Source organism: Bombina bombina, chromosome 1 (genome assembly GCF_027579735.1).
Source record: "Bombina bombina isolate aBomBom1 chromosome 1, aBomBom1.pri, whole genome shotgun sequence".
In the NCBI taxonomy this organism is placed as follows: Eukaryota; Metazoa; Chordata; class Amphibia; order Anura; family Bombinatoridae; genus Bombina; species Bombina bombina.
The window spans coordinates 823,030,947-823,043,849 of NC_069499.1; the positions used below are offsets into that span (position 1 = coordinate 823,030,947).

The following is a 12,903-nucleotide window of genomic DNA, read 5'->3' on the forward strand; positions in this document are numbered from 1 at the left end:
CGAGATGATCTAGAAACGGCAAGAAAAGAAGGCGCCACAATGGTGCAATATTAACAGCGATCGGATCACATATAAGTAAATCCCATCATACTCACAGATTGAAAGGCACTTGAGAAGTGCTACAAAAGCCTGCTGGACCTTTGGGAGTTGTCCAGAAAGCTCTAGCTCTGGTAACACCACCACAGGATACCTCTGAAGATAATTACGTACTTCTGTGAGTTTCCCAGTCTCACCGCTCCAAATAGCAGATTGTAGCCCAGGAAGATAGTGTCACTGGAGTTCTCCAAACCCCGAAAATTCTGAGATGAGAGCAAATTAAAAGATTGTGCTGAATAAATCTGGATTATCTTAATTTTCTTCAAGATATTCCAGACTTATTCAGCACAATCTTTTAATTCGCAGTGAGACTGGGAAACTCACAGGATTCTGTATCGATCTACAGAGGTATTTGGACATCCTCTGGTGGTGGTACCGGAGCTAGAGCTTTCTGGACAGCTCCCAAAGGTCCAGCAGGCTTTAGTGACTTTCAATCTGTGAGTATGATGGGATTTGCTTATTATATGTGAGCCTTCTTCTTTTCTTGCCATTTGTGTACATGTACGCATACTTTCCCTTTATTCCAAAATTATGGTTTTCATTCTGTGTTTTATTGCAAAACAGCATGTATTTATCTTCTACTCTATTTCTAAATGTTACGTTCCCATATTACCTGTATATTCAACTTGAACCTAAAACTGCCTGTTTAAAACAGTTTTTGCAAAGTGAGAGTTTTAAATATTTGTTTCTTTCTAATGGCAGGGAGAGTCCACAAATTCATTCATTACCTATGGGAATTTAACACATGGCCATCAGGAGGAGACAAAGGCACCACAGTCAAAACATTAAGTATCCCTCCCACTTCCCCATCCCTCCCAGTAATTCTTTGTCTTGTCTACTAGGAGGTAGGCAGAGAGTGGTGGTCTGATGAAGATTGGATTTTAATGTTCCTTAATGGATTGTTTAGTAGCCATGTAATCCTCTTAGTAAGAATATTGGTGAAAGTTAGCCTCTGGATGTCGAAGGGAAGCTTCCCATGCCTCCTTCCAGTTCCTTACTGCTAACACCCCTCCAGGCATCCGGTGTTAGTTACACTGCTTTCCTTAGTCTCTCAGGACCCTGTCAGATGGAAGCTTGTTACTGTCAGACCTGGAAGTGCTGTGACTGCACCACAGCAAAAGGCCTCTTTTCTCTCTAAAGTGCCTGCTATGGCTTGTCACCTCTCATGGGGGATCAGTATTTGGGACACTACAGTATGTGACCTGGTGGGCACAGGTAGCTCCTACATAAGGAGTTATTTTTTTGCCTAATTAGCCTCAAGGTGGGATTTAAGGCTTTTTATTAAGTGCAGACAAGGGTGTATTTCATGATAGTCCCTAGAAGGGATAAGATACATATTGGCAGCAGTTAGTTTGCAGCCATGCACCGCTCATTTGGGCCACTTTTTGGAGTATCGTTAGGGCTCTCTGCCTTTTCTATGTTATGTGGCACTATCACTGCTTTGAGCGGTTGGACATAACTCGATATTGGCACGCTTAGCAGCAGTATGCGCCATAGCAGGGGGCGGGGCCTTGGTGAGCGATACGCCACGCAGGTTTAGTGAGCTCTCTCTTCTATATGGAGCTGCATCTGGACGGAGTACAGCTGTCTCAGGAGGTGGTGAGTCAATCCAGTCGTGGCATAGGGGGTCTTAGTGTGCTTGGTTTTGTGCCAGGCTTTTTATCTGAAACTATAGAGAACTCAGAATTATCCTTTTCCCCTGAAGAGGTTAATCATCCAGGTATAATTTAATATAACAAATGTATGTTATGCAATATGGCCATGGCATGTCCCCCTGCTCAATTGTGCGCTGTTTGCTTGGGATCTGTCCTGCAGTCTCATTCTAAGGGACCTAAGCCTAATACCCCTGCATTAGCCCCTGTAACTCAGGTTAACCCTTCAGAGCCTTCTACCTCTCAAGACTGTGCTAACCCTGATATGCCGATACTTTTGCCTCAGTCCCCTTCGCCAGGCACTTCTCGTGCAGTTACCTGCGGCCCTGTTCCTACTTAATCTTTTTATATCTTGCAGCGCAACTTCAATCTGCTATATCTGCTTTCCCTGGGTCAGAGAAGATTAAGAGAAACGTGAAACATGTTGCCTCAAACTGGGGAACAGTAATGCCTTGGAGGCTGCTCTGGTCAGCCATATACAACATTGAGGACGAAAATTCCTTGGTGGCTTCTGAGGGGGAACTTTCTTCCTCTGACCATTGAGAAGACTGCAGAACCGGAGGAAGTAAATTTTAGGTTCAGACTTGAACACTTGTGTTTTTTATTTAAGTAAGTTTTTTCTACTTAGGAATCTCCTGTTCCTTTGTTGATTTAGACTCGAGAACATCCAAAGTTAGACATGGTTTATCAAACCAGATCTGAAGCTCCAGATGTTTTTTCGGTCCCTGCTCGAATGGCAGACATTATCTCCAAAGAATGGGAAAAGCTGGTAGTTCCCTTTTCTCCTTCTACTAATTTTAAGATGTTCCAGACTCACATATAGAGTTGTGGAGTATGATTCCCAAGGTGGGCAGTGCAATCTCCACCCTGGCTAATAGAACCACTTTTCGGTTAGAGGATAGCACATCCTTCAGGGACCCCATTAATAGAAAGATGGAGGGTTACCTGAGAAGGATGTTTAATCAGATGGGTCTCCTTTTTCAACCCACGGTGGGTATCATGGCTGTTGCTGGACCTTCTACATTTTGGTTTGACTCTTTATCTGACATGATTCTAGTGGAAACCCCGTTGGAAGATATTCAAGATTGGATTAAGGCCATTAAAAAGGCAAATTCCTTCATTTGTGGTGCCATTGTGCAGATTATTTGTCTAAATGCTAAATATTCTTGATTTGCAGTACTTGCCAGGAGAGCTCGCTGGTTGAATTCTTGGTCTTCTGACATGGTGTCAGAGTCTAGACTACTTTCCCTGGCCTTTAGGAGTAAGAACTTATTTGGACCAGGTTTGGACTTGATTATTTCTATGGTAACTGGTGGTAAGGGCATATTTCTTCCCCAGGATAAGAAATCTAGATCCATGGGTCTTCAGGTTCTGGAGGTGATCTCCCAGGGATAAAAAATAGGTTTTTGGTGTCAACCCCCCCCCCCCCCAGGGGGGCAGATTTCTTCTGTCCAGACTTTCATCAAAGCTAGAGAAAAGAGGTGCCTTTTTGAACTCTATACGGGATCTTGTATCCATTGGAGTAATTGTCCCAGTCCCCTCCTCGGAAAGGTGAAGGGGGGGTTTATTCAAATCTGTTCATAGTTCCCAAAAAAGAGGGAACATTTCGTCCCACCCAAGATTTTAAGTGTCTCAAGAAATTTCTGAGTTCCTTCATTCAAATGGAAATTATCAGGTCTATTCTTCCACTAATTCAGGAGGTACAATTTATGACCACATCATCAGTTCCTTCAGTTTGCCTTCCTGAACAATCATTATCAGTTCATGGCTCTTCTTTTCGGAAAATAACTACTGCTTCAAGGATTTTTATGAAGGTGCTGGAAGCTCTTCTGGCTGTGGTCAGAGCTCAAGGAATTGCAGTAGCTTCTTATTGGCACGATATCTTGGTTCAAGATCCCTCTTTACATTTAGCAGCCTCCCACACGCAGAGACTTTTGTTGCTTCTTCGGTCTCGCAAGGAAGATAAATCTAGACAAGAGCTCTCTCATTCCGAGTACAAGAGTGTGCTTCCTGGGAACCATAATAGATTCTGTGTCCATGAGGATCTTTGTTAACAGATCAACATTGAGACAAACTTCAAGCTGCTTGCTGTTTGTTACAGTCTACACCTCAACCCTCGTGGCTCAGTGTATGGAGTTGGTGGGACTCATGGTAGCAGCTACGGACATTATTCCTTTTGCTCGTTTTCCGTCTGAGACCTCTTCAGTTATGTATGCGCAGTCAATGGAACGTCAATCGCTTCAACCTGTCTCAGTTAATCAGTCTGGATCCAGTGACGAGGGATTCCCTCTCCTGGTGGCTTTTTCAGGACCATTTGTCTCAGGGGGTTTGCTTCCTTAGACCGTCCTGGGAGATTCTAACTACGAATGCCAGTTTGATAGGATGGGGAGCTGTGTGTGGTCAGCGCAGGGGGCCTGGCAGCCAGAGGAATCTTTCCTGCCTATCAACATTCTGGAGCTGAGGATCATCTTCAATGCTCTGATGGCTTCATTCGGCTTGCTTTATCCGATTCCAGTCAGACAACATCACTACAGTGGCTTATATAAATCACCAGGGAGGGACTCGAAGCTCTCTGGCTATGAGAGAGGTCTCTCGCATTCTTCAGTGTGTCTTTCAACTGCCACATATCAGCCATTCACATTCCGGGAGTAAACAATTGGGAAGCAGATTTCCTGAGTGGTCTCTACACCAAGGAGGTGTTTTCTTAGCTAACCCTCAGATGGGACGTTCCGGAGATAGACCTCATGGCTTCTCGTCTCAATGCCAAACTGCCCAGATACAGGTCGAAAATCGAGAGACAGTCGAGCAGAGTTGGACGCATTAGCGGTACCTTGGAGGTTGAATCTTTATCTTTTTTCTCCAATTGCCCTTCTTCCCTGATCGATTTGCCGAATCAAACAGGAGGGTGTCTCTGTAAGTCTAATTGCTCCACGCAGAATTGGTTTGCAGATCTCATAAAGAGGTAATTTGCTCCTCCCTGGAGATTACCTCAGAGGGCGAACCTTCTCCATAAGGGTCCTTTTTCTTTATGAAAATCTGGATTCTCTGAAGCTGACTACGTGGAGATTGAATGCCTAGTGCTATCCAAGAGAGGATTCTCTGATAGGGTTATTAAAACTTTAATTCAGGCTTGTAAACCGTGACTAGACGTATCTACCGCAGGGTGTGGCAAATTTATTTGTCTTGGTGTGATGAATGAGGTTTTCCTTGGCACAAGGTGAAGGTTCCTCGTTTTCTTTTGTTTCTCCAAGAAGGATTGGAGAAAGGCCTGTCGGCCAATTCTCTTAAGGGACAGATTTCTGCCCTTTCTGTTTTGCTTTGTAAGCTGGCTAGGTTGCCAGATGTTCAGTCTTTTGTTCAGGCTATTATGAGAATAAGGCCTGTTTTCAAACGCATTGCTCCTCCTTGGAGCCTTAATCTTGTTCTTTGTGTTCTTCAACAGGCTCTGTTTAAGTCTATGCATTCTCTTGACCTTAAACTTTTGTCGTGGAAAGTTTTGTTTTTGTTAGCCAACTCTTCTCCTCATAGAGTCTCTGAGCTATCTGCTTTACAATGTGATCCGCAATATCTTATATGTCATGCGAACAAGGTGGTTTTGTGTACTAAGTTGGGGTTTTTACCTAAGGTTGTCTCTACTCACAATATCAATGAGGAGATTGTAGTGCGTCTTTTTGTCCCAATCCTCCTTCCGAAAAGGGGAGCTTGTTACACAATTTGGTCGTAAGTTCTACCTTCATGCTACCAAGGAATTTTGACAGTCCTCTTCCCTGTTCATTATGTACTCTATTAAGCAAAGGGGTCAAAAAGCCACTGTGATTACTGTTTCCTTTTGGCTGAGAAGTTTAATCCATATGGCCTATGTGGATGCGGGACAACAGTCTCCTTCTAGAATCACGGCACATTCCACCCGTGCAGTGTCTTTATCTTGGGCCTTCAAGAATGAGACTTCAGTAAACAGATCTGTAAAGTGGCTACTTGGTCCTCGTTACATACTTTTACTAAGTTTTACAAATTTTATGTTTTTGCCTGAACTGAGGCTTCCTTTGAAAACATCACATTTTTAAAACTTAGTAAAAGTATGTAACGAGGACCAAGTAGCCACTTTACAGATCTGTTTACTGAAGTCTCATTAGAAAGAAAACAAAATTTGTGCTTACCTAAAAAAAAAAAAAATTTCTTGGCAGTGAGAGTCCATGAACCTGCCCTGAGATTCATGTAATGGCGGCAGTTTTGTCTTCCAGCACCTCTGTACCCCTTGTGTCTATTCTCACTTTTCCTTATCCTTGGCTTGAATTACTGAGAGGGTAGGGGAAGTGGGAGGGATACTTAATGTTTTGACTGAGGTGTCTTTGCCTCCTCCTTGTAGCCAGGTGTTGAATTCCCATAGGTAATTAATGAATGTGTGGACTCTCACTGCCAAGAAAGAAAATAATTTATTAGGCAAGCATAGATTTTGTTTTCCTGCATCCTATGTGAGATAAAAAAATCTAAGTTCTCATCTCATTTTTGGGGGGCCTGAGAAATCTTAAAGGGCTCTTGTACAATTTTATTTCTGGATTCTCTTTGGATTATTTTTTTTTCCAATTTAATTCTGTTGTCAAGTTAACTTCTTTCTCTTGGTATCCTTGTATTGAAACCTTGATTCTTTCCATGACAGAATACCTAGGTACACTCAGGAATCTGCACTGAGCCTACCGCAGTATGCTCTCATGAAAACAATTCAACTAATTGTCTCAATTCAATCTGTCTGAATCATGATAGTTTAATTTTGGCTTTCATGTCTCTAACACTTTGATGTTCTGATACAAATGTATATTTATAAGAAATAATAAAGCTGACAATCAATTTTTAGGAGAAATATAAAGAACCCTGATTTAAACTGTCACAAATATTTGTTTATTTTGCAGTGTATGTTTATTAAACACCTTTTTCTCTTCTCTGTAAGATGAAACTGTGGAGATTAGCCTGGATGTATATGTTAGTAAGGATTCCGTGACCCTGCTTAACTCAGGGGAGGACAAGATAGAAGATATTTTGGTCCTACACCTTGACCGTGGCAAGGATTACTTCCTGACTATAAGTGGGAGCTATCTGGTGAGCTCCTTTGGAACATCATTGGAGGCTCTGAGCCGAATAAAGAGGCCAATCCGAGAGATTCCTGTTACTAAACTCATAGACTTGGTGAGAACATGTTCTATGCTTTTGTATTTTTGTTGTTTATTAAAGCATAAAGTATTGCAGAATCAATATTTATTTTTCCTGCTTGTCCTTTAATTTACCTATAAAAGTAATACTTTCTCTGCTTTCTTAAGAGAAACTTAAAATGTATACTCAAAGGGCTATTTTAGTCAAACAAATGGCTTGCTCTAATCCGTTATAGCATGTAATTTTAATGCTAATGAGCCTGCAAAAGAATTAAAGGGTCGTGAAACCCACATTTTTGTCTTTTATGATTTAGAAAGAGCATGCAATTTTAAACAACTTTCCAATGTACTTCTGTTATCCAATTTGCTTCAAACACTTGTTATCCTTTGTTGAAAAGCATATCTTAATAGGCTCAATAGCTGCTGATTGGTGGCTGCACATAGATGCCTCATGTGATTGGCTCTCCCATGTGCATTACTTTTACTTCAACAAAGAATACCTAGCAAATTAAATAATAGAAGTAAACTGGAATGTTTAAAATTGTGTTCTCTATCTGAACCATAAAATAAAAAATTTGGGTTTCATGTCCCTTTAAATACATAGTAGAAGTACTGCTCGTGAACCACAGAGCACTGCTGGTCCTGAGCAGAAACTGCAGGTGGCCCAATCAACAGTACTAGTCGCACGACCCTTTCAGGGGTTAAACGCACAAAGAGTATGTAATTTTTTTTTACTATAATGGCCCTTTAAGTTTGTACAACTGTCAAATACTAAGTAAAAAATGTAGTTCTTATATTATACAAAAAAGTTCTTTACTCAGTGAATGTCGGTTCATGGAATGATTCTCTGTAATTTAAGGCATTTCAAGTATTTAAAGGAACAGGAAACCCCAAATTTTTCTATCATGATTCAGAGCGAGGTTATAATTTGAAACAATTTTCCAGTTTACTTTTTTTTTTATTTTATTTTTTTTATAAATGTTGCTTCATTCTCTTGGTATCCTTTGTTGGGCCATAAGATAATAAATTAAATAAGTAAATTGGATTGTTGTTTAAAATTGCATGACATATTTGAATCATGATAGTTTAATTTTGACTTTACTGTCCCTTTAATAGTATTTGCTTCAAGAATGAACTCAGACATCATTTAATTGGCAATTCTTTTATAAGGCTACAATGTTGATTAATATTGTTCTTGAGGGTGCCAAGGAACCAACAAAACCTTATGCTATTGTATCTTACTAGCTAGTAGACGTGAAAAAAATATAGTTTTCTTTCTTCATTTGCAAAATAAATAAATAAATTTGAATTACTTTTGTTTTTAAAGTGATTATTACTAAAACTAATGAAATAATACAGAATGTATTCATTGTTTCATTTAGTTTATCCATTTCATACATAGGGAAAAATAACTAAATGAACAGATTTTCATATTAGTTTGTTTAGTTAAAGGGATACTAAACCCAATTTCTTTCCTAAGATATGGTGAGTCCACGGCGTCCTCAATTTACTGTTGGGAATATCACTCCTAGCCAGCAGGAGGAGGCAAAGAGCACCACAGCCAAGCTGTTAAGTATCACTCCCCTTCCCACAAACCACAGTCATTATCTATGCCTTCGGTGCAAGGAGGAGGTGAAGTTTTGGTGTCTGAAGAAGATTGGATTTATTTCACTTCAATCAAGATTTTATTATGTTTAAAGCCAGAGTAGGTTTGCTCTGATCTTTCCTCTCAAGATTGGGTCTAGTCGTACTCCACGTTAGTCTCTTCAGTAGGGCTGTGGTGGCTTTCAAGCAATTAGGAACAGCTGAGTGTGCAGGTAAGTGCCCTTTTTGTCTTCTGGGGCTAGGAGGTGGGCACTGAAGGGGTTAAGCTACTCCAGAAACTGCAGTTAATGGGATAACAGAAAATCCTAGGATTAGGATTTTTTTAGGCAGTGAGCAGGCATTTTGCAATCAATGTGAACGTAAAGACTGAGTTAAGCTCCTTTATACATTAGGTGTTAACTATTTTAGTGGCTCAGGGGTTTAGTTTATGGCTCTGAGGAAAATCTGCTTTTTATTTTTATCTAGCATTTGCGACTTCAGATCGCACAATTGCGATATCCTTAGCCGTATCTGACAGACTACTCAGTCAGGAAACGGCTTACTGTTGGTTTATATGTAAACTTTTGCCTGGAAGCGCGCACGCTTTCACTTCCAAGTGGCGCAGCTTCTTTAGCCGATCACGTGATGCACTTCCGTTGCTGGCTGAGACCAGAGCCGTTGCGTCTGAAACTTGGAGACGTTTGTCTCTTACAGCTGCCCAGTGTACCGGATCGTTATTGGGACAGGTAGACACCACAGTCACTGAAGTGTAGAACTGTCTGAAGGATCATTTTTTCTTTTGCCAATAAACAAATAAAAAAAAAAATCTCCTTATTACACTTACTTGTATAACGCTACTTGGGGCCAAATTAAGTCCTCAAAGAGGGAACTTAACACTGGTGTGGGTGATAAATTTTAAGGTACAGTACCTTTTTTTTTTCCAAGTATAGTTGCAAATTATTTTTCTGCATTATGGATCCGTATCCTGCTCCTTTGGACAGATGCCGGCTTTGTTTAGAGAGCCAAATTGTACCACCCCTGCAATTTTGTTCCTCATGTACAGAGAGAACCATTTTGCATAAAGAGAAACGTTTTGTTTCTGAGCCAACTGTCTCTCAGAATGAAGCTGTTCTGTCGATGCCACAGCCTTCTCCTCAGGTGTCCCAAGCCTTAATGGCATCACATGCAGTGCCCTGTGGTTCCTTTCAATCTCCTGGAGGAGTTTATTTGCAAGCAGAAATAGCTGCCCAGGTATCTTCTGCCGTATCTGTGGCATTAGCTGCCATTCCCATGCTTTAGGGAAAACGCAAGAGGAAATTTAGAGATTCAGATACTAAGGTTTCTGCTTCGGCTTCTGCTACCCTAGTTGTCCTTTCTCATAACTCTGATGAGGAAGATACGTCGGTAGCTTCTGAGGGTGAAATCTAAGATTCGAACAGTGTAATTCCTTCATCTGATGCTGAAGTAGTATCCTTCAGATTTAAGCTTAAACCCCTCCATGTACTTTTAAAGGAGGTTTTAGCTACCTTGGACGACTCCGATAAATCTGTCGTCGTCAACCTTAAGAAATCTAGTAAACTTAATAAATACTTTGATGTTCCTTCCTCTGTGGAGGTTTTTCCTGTGCCGGACCATGCCACGGAGATTATAGCACTGGAATGGGAGAGACCTGGGATTCCTTTTACCCCGTCTCCTGTCTTTAAAAAGATGTTTCCTGTGGCTGACTCCATTAAGGACTCATGGCTAACGGTGCCCTAAGTGGAAGTTGCGAATACTACTATGGCAAAGAGAACTACTATTCCTATTGAGGAGCTTATTTGAAAAAGATGTATGTTCATCAAGGTCTCCAATGGCAACCTGCAGTGTGTATTGCCATGGTGACAAGTGCGGCAGCCTATTGGTTTGACACATTGTCTGAGTCTCTTCAGGTGGAGACTCCCTTGGAAGAGATTCAAGACAGGATTAAGGTTCTTAAGATAGCCAATTCCTTTATTATTGATGCTTCATTGTAGGTCATTAAATTGAAAGCCAAAATTTCTGGTTTTGCTGTATTGGCGCGCAGAGCATTATGGCTGAAATCTTGGTCAGCTGATGTTTCATCTAAGTCCAAGGGTAAGACCTTGTTTGGACCTGGTCTGGCAGAAATTATTTCCGATATCACGGGTGGTAAAGGGTCTTTTCTGCCGAAGATAAGAAGAATAGGCCGAAAGGACGTCAGAGTAATTTTCGTTCCTTTCATAATTTCAGAGGTAAGTTTTCCCCTTCCTCTTCCAAGCAGGAACAGGCTAAGCCTTTTTGGAAACCCAATCAGCCTTGGAACAAGGGGAAGTAATCAAAGAAACCCTCAGCTGAATCCAAGTCAGCATGAAGGGTTTGCCCCCGATCTGGGATCGGATCAAGTGGGGGGGGGGGGGCAGACTTTCTCAGTTCTCTCAAGCATGGATATATGATATGTCCCAGATCCTTGGGCTGCGGACATAGTATCCCAAGGTTACAAATTAAAAAACCTTTTCCTCCCAGGGGCAGGTTCCTCCTGTCAAGATTATCTGCAGACCAGATAAAAAGAGAGGCGTTCTTGAAATGTGTACAGGATATTTCCTCCCTGGGAGTGATAGCTCCATTCCCAGTACAGGAACAGGGGCTAGGTTTCTATTCCAATCTGTTTGTGGTTCCAAAAAAAGAGGGACATTTCCGACCTATTCTAGAACTAAAGTGTCTAAACAAGTTTCTCAGAGTACCGTCCTTCAAGATGGAGACTATTCGTTCCATTCTTCCTTTAGTGCAAGAAGGTCAGTTCATGGCGACCATAGACCTGAAGGATGCGTACCTTTATGTTCCCATTCACAGGGATCATAACAAATTTCTGAGATTTGCCTTTCTGGACACACACTTTCAATTTGTGGCTCTTCCATTTGGTCTTGCCACAGCTCCCAGAATTTTCTCAAAGGTTCTGGGGGCTCTTTTGGCAGTGATTCGGTCTCGGGGAATTGCAGTGGTGCCCTATCTAGATGACATTCTGGTTCAGGCGCCATCTTTTCAACAAGCAAAATCTTATACAGAGATCTTGTTGTCTTTTCTACGTTCCCACAGATGGAAACTGAATCTGGAAAAGAGTTCCCTTGTTCCAGCTAAAAGGGTAGTTTTCTTAGGGACCATAATAGATTCCCTATCGATGAAAATATTTCTGACGAAGGTCTAAAAAGCCAAAATTCTTTCCTCCTGCCTCTTTCTACAGTCTCTTTCAGTGGCTCTATGTATGGAGGTAATTGGTCTGATGGTTGCTTCCATGGACATCATTTCCTTTGCTCATTTTCATTTGAGAGCTCTGCAGTTATGCATGCTCAGGCAATGGAACGGGGACCATACGGATCTGTCTCAGAGGGTAGATCTAGATCAGTTGACAAGAGACTCTCTCCCGTGGTGGCTTTCTCAGGAACATCTGTCTCAGGGAACATGCTTTCAGAGACCTTCCTGGGTGATTGTGACAATGGACACTAGCCTACTGGGTTGGGGAGCAGTCTGGGACTCGTTAAAGGCGCAGGGACTCTGGACTCTGCTTTCCCCATAAACATCTTGGAGTTAAGAGCGATTTTAAAAGCTCTGATGGCTTGGCCTCAGTTGTCCTTAGTCCGGTTTATCAGGTACCAGTCGGACAGCATAACCTCAGTGGCTTACATCAACCACCAGGGAGGAACTCGGTGTTCCTTAGCCATGAAGAGGTGGCTCGGATTATTCAGTGGGCGTAAGCTCACACTTGCTGTCTATCTGCCATCCACATTCCAGGAGTGGACAATTGGGAAGCGGATTTTCTGAGCAGACTGACTGTTCATCCCGGGGAGTGGGAGCTCCATCCAGAGGTGTTCTCCAGCTTGATTTTCAGATGGGGGTGCCGGAGCTGGATCTGATGGCGTCTCTGCAGAATGCCAAGCTTCCGAGGTTATGGGATCCACAGGCCTCTCTGATAGATGATTTGGCGGTCCCTTGGAATTTCAGGTTGGCATACTTGTTTCCTCCGTTCGCTCTCCTTCCACAAGTCATTGCTCATATCAAACAGGAGAGAGCGTCTGTGATTCTAATAGCTCCTGCGTGGCCTTGCAGGATCTGATATGCAGACCTAGTGGGAATGTCATCTCTTCCACCCTGGAGACTGCCTCCGAGGGAGGACCTTCTACTTCAGGGTCCCTTCCTTCATCCAAATCTCATTTCTCTGAAGCTGACGGCTTGGAGATTGAACGCTTAGTTCTAAGCATGGGTTTTCTGAGTTGGTGATTGAGAACATGATTCAGGCTTGCAAGCCTGTTACTAGGAAGATTTACCATAAGATATGGTGTAAATATCTTTATTGGTGTGAATCCAAGGGCTACTCCTTGGAGTAGGGTCAGGATTCCTAGGATTTTGTCTTTTCTCCAGGAAGGTCTGGAGAAGGG

At 42.1% G+C, this 12,903-nt stretch overlaps 1 protein-coding gene across 2 annotated transcripts in view; it reads left to right on the plus strand.

The window, feature by feature from the left end:
• OCRL (OCRL inositol polyphosphate-5-phosphatase) overlaps nt 1-12,903 on the plus strand; it is a 353,818-nt gene that overhangs the window by 291,870 nt on the left and 49,045 nt on the right. For both annotated transcript variants that reach the window (XM_053699401.1, XM_053699402.1), the window contains exon 18: nt 6,694-6,929. In XM_053699401.1, coding sequence (XP_053555376.1) covers nt 6,694-6,929 — 236 coding nt within the window. The remainder of the gene's footprint in view (nt 1-6,693; nt 6,930-12,903) is intronic.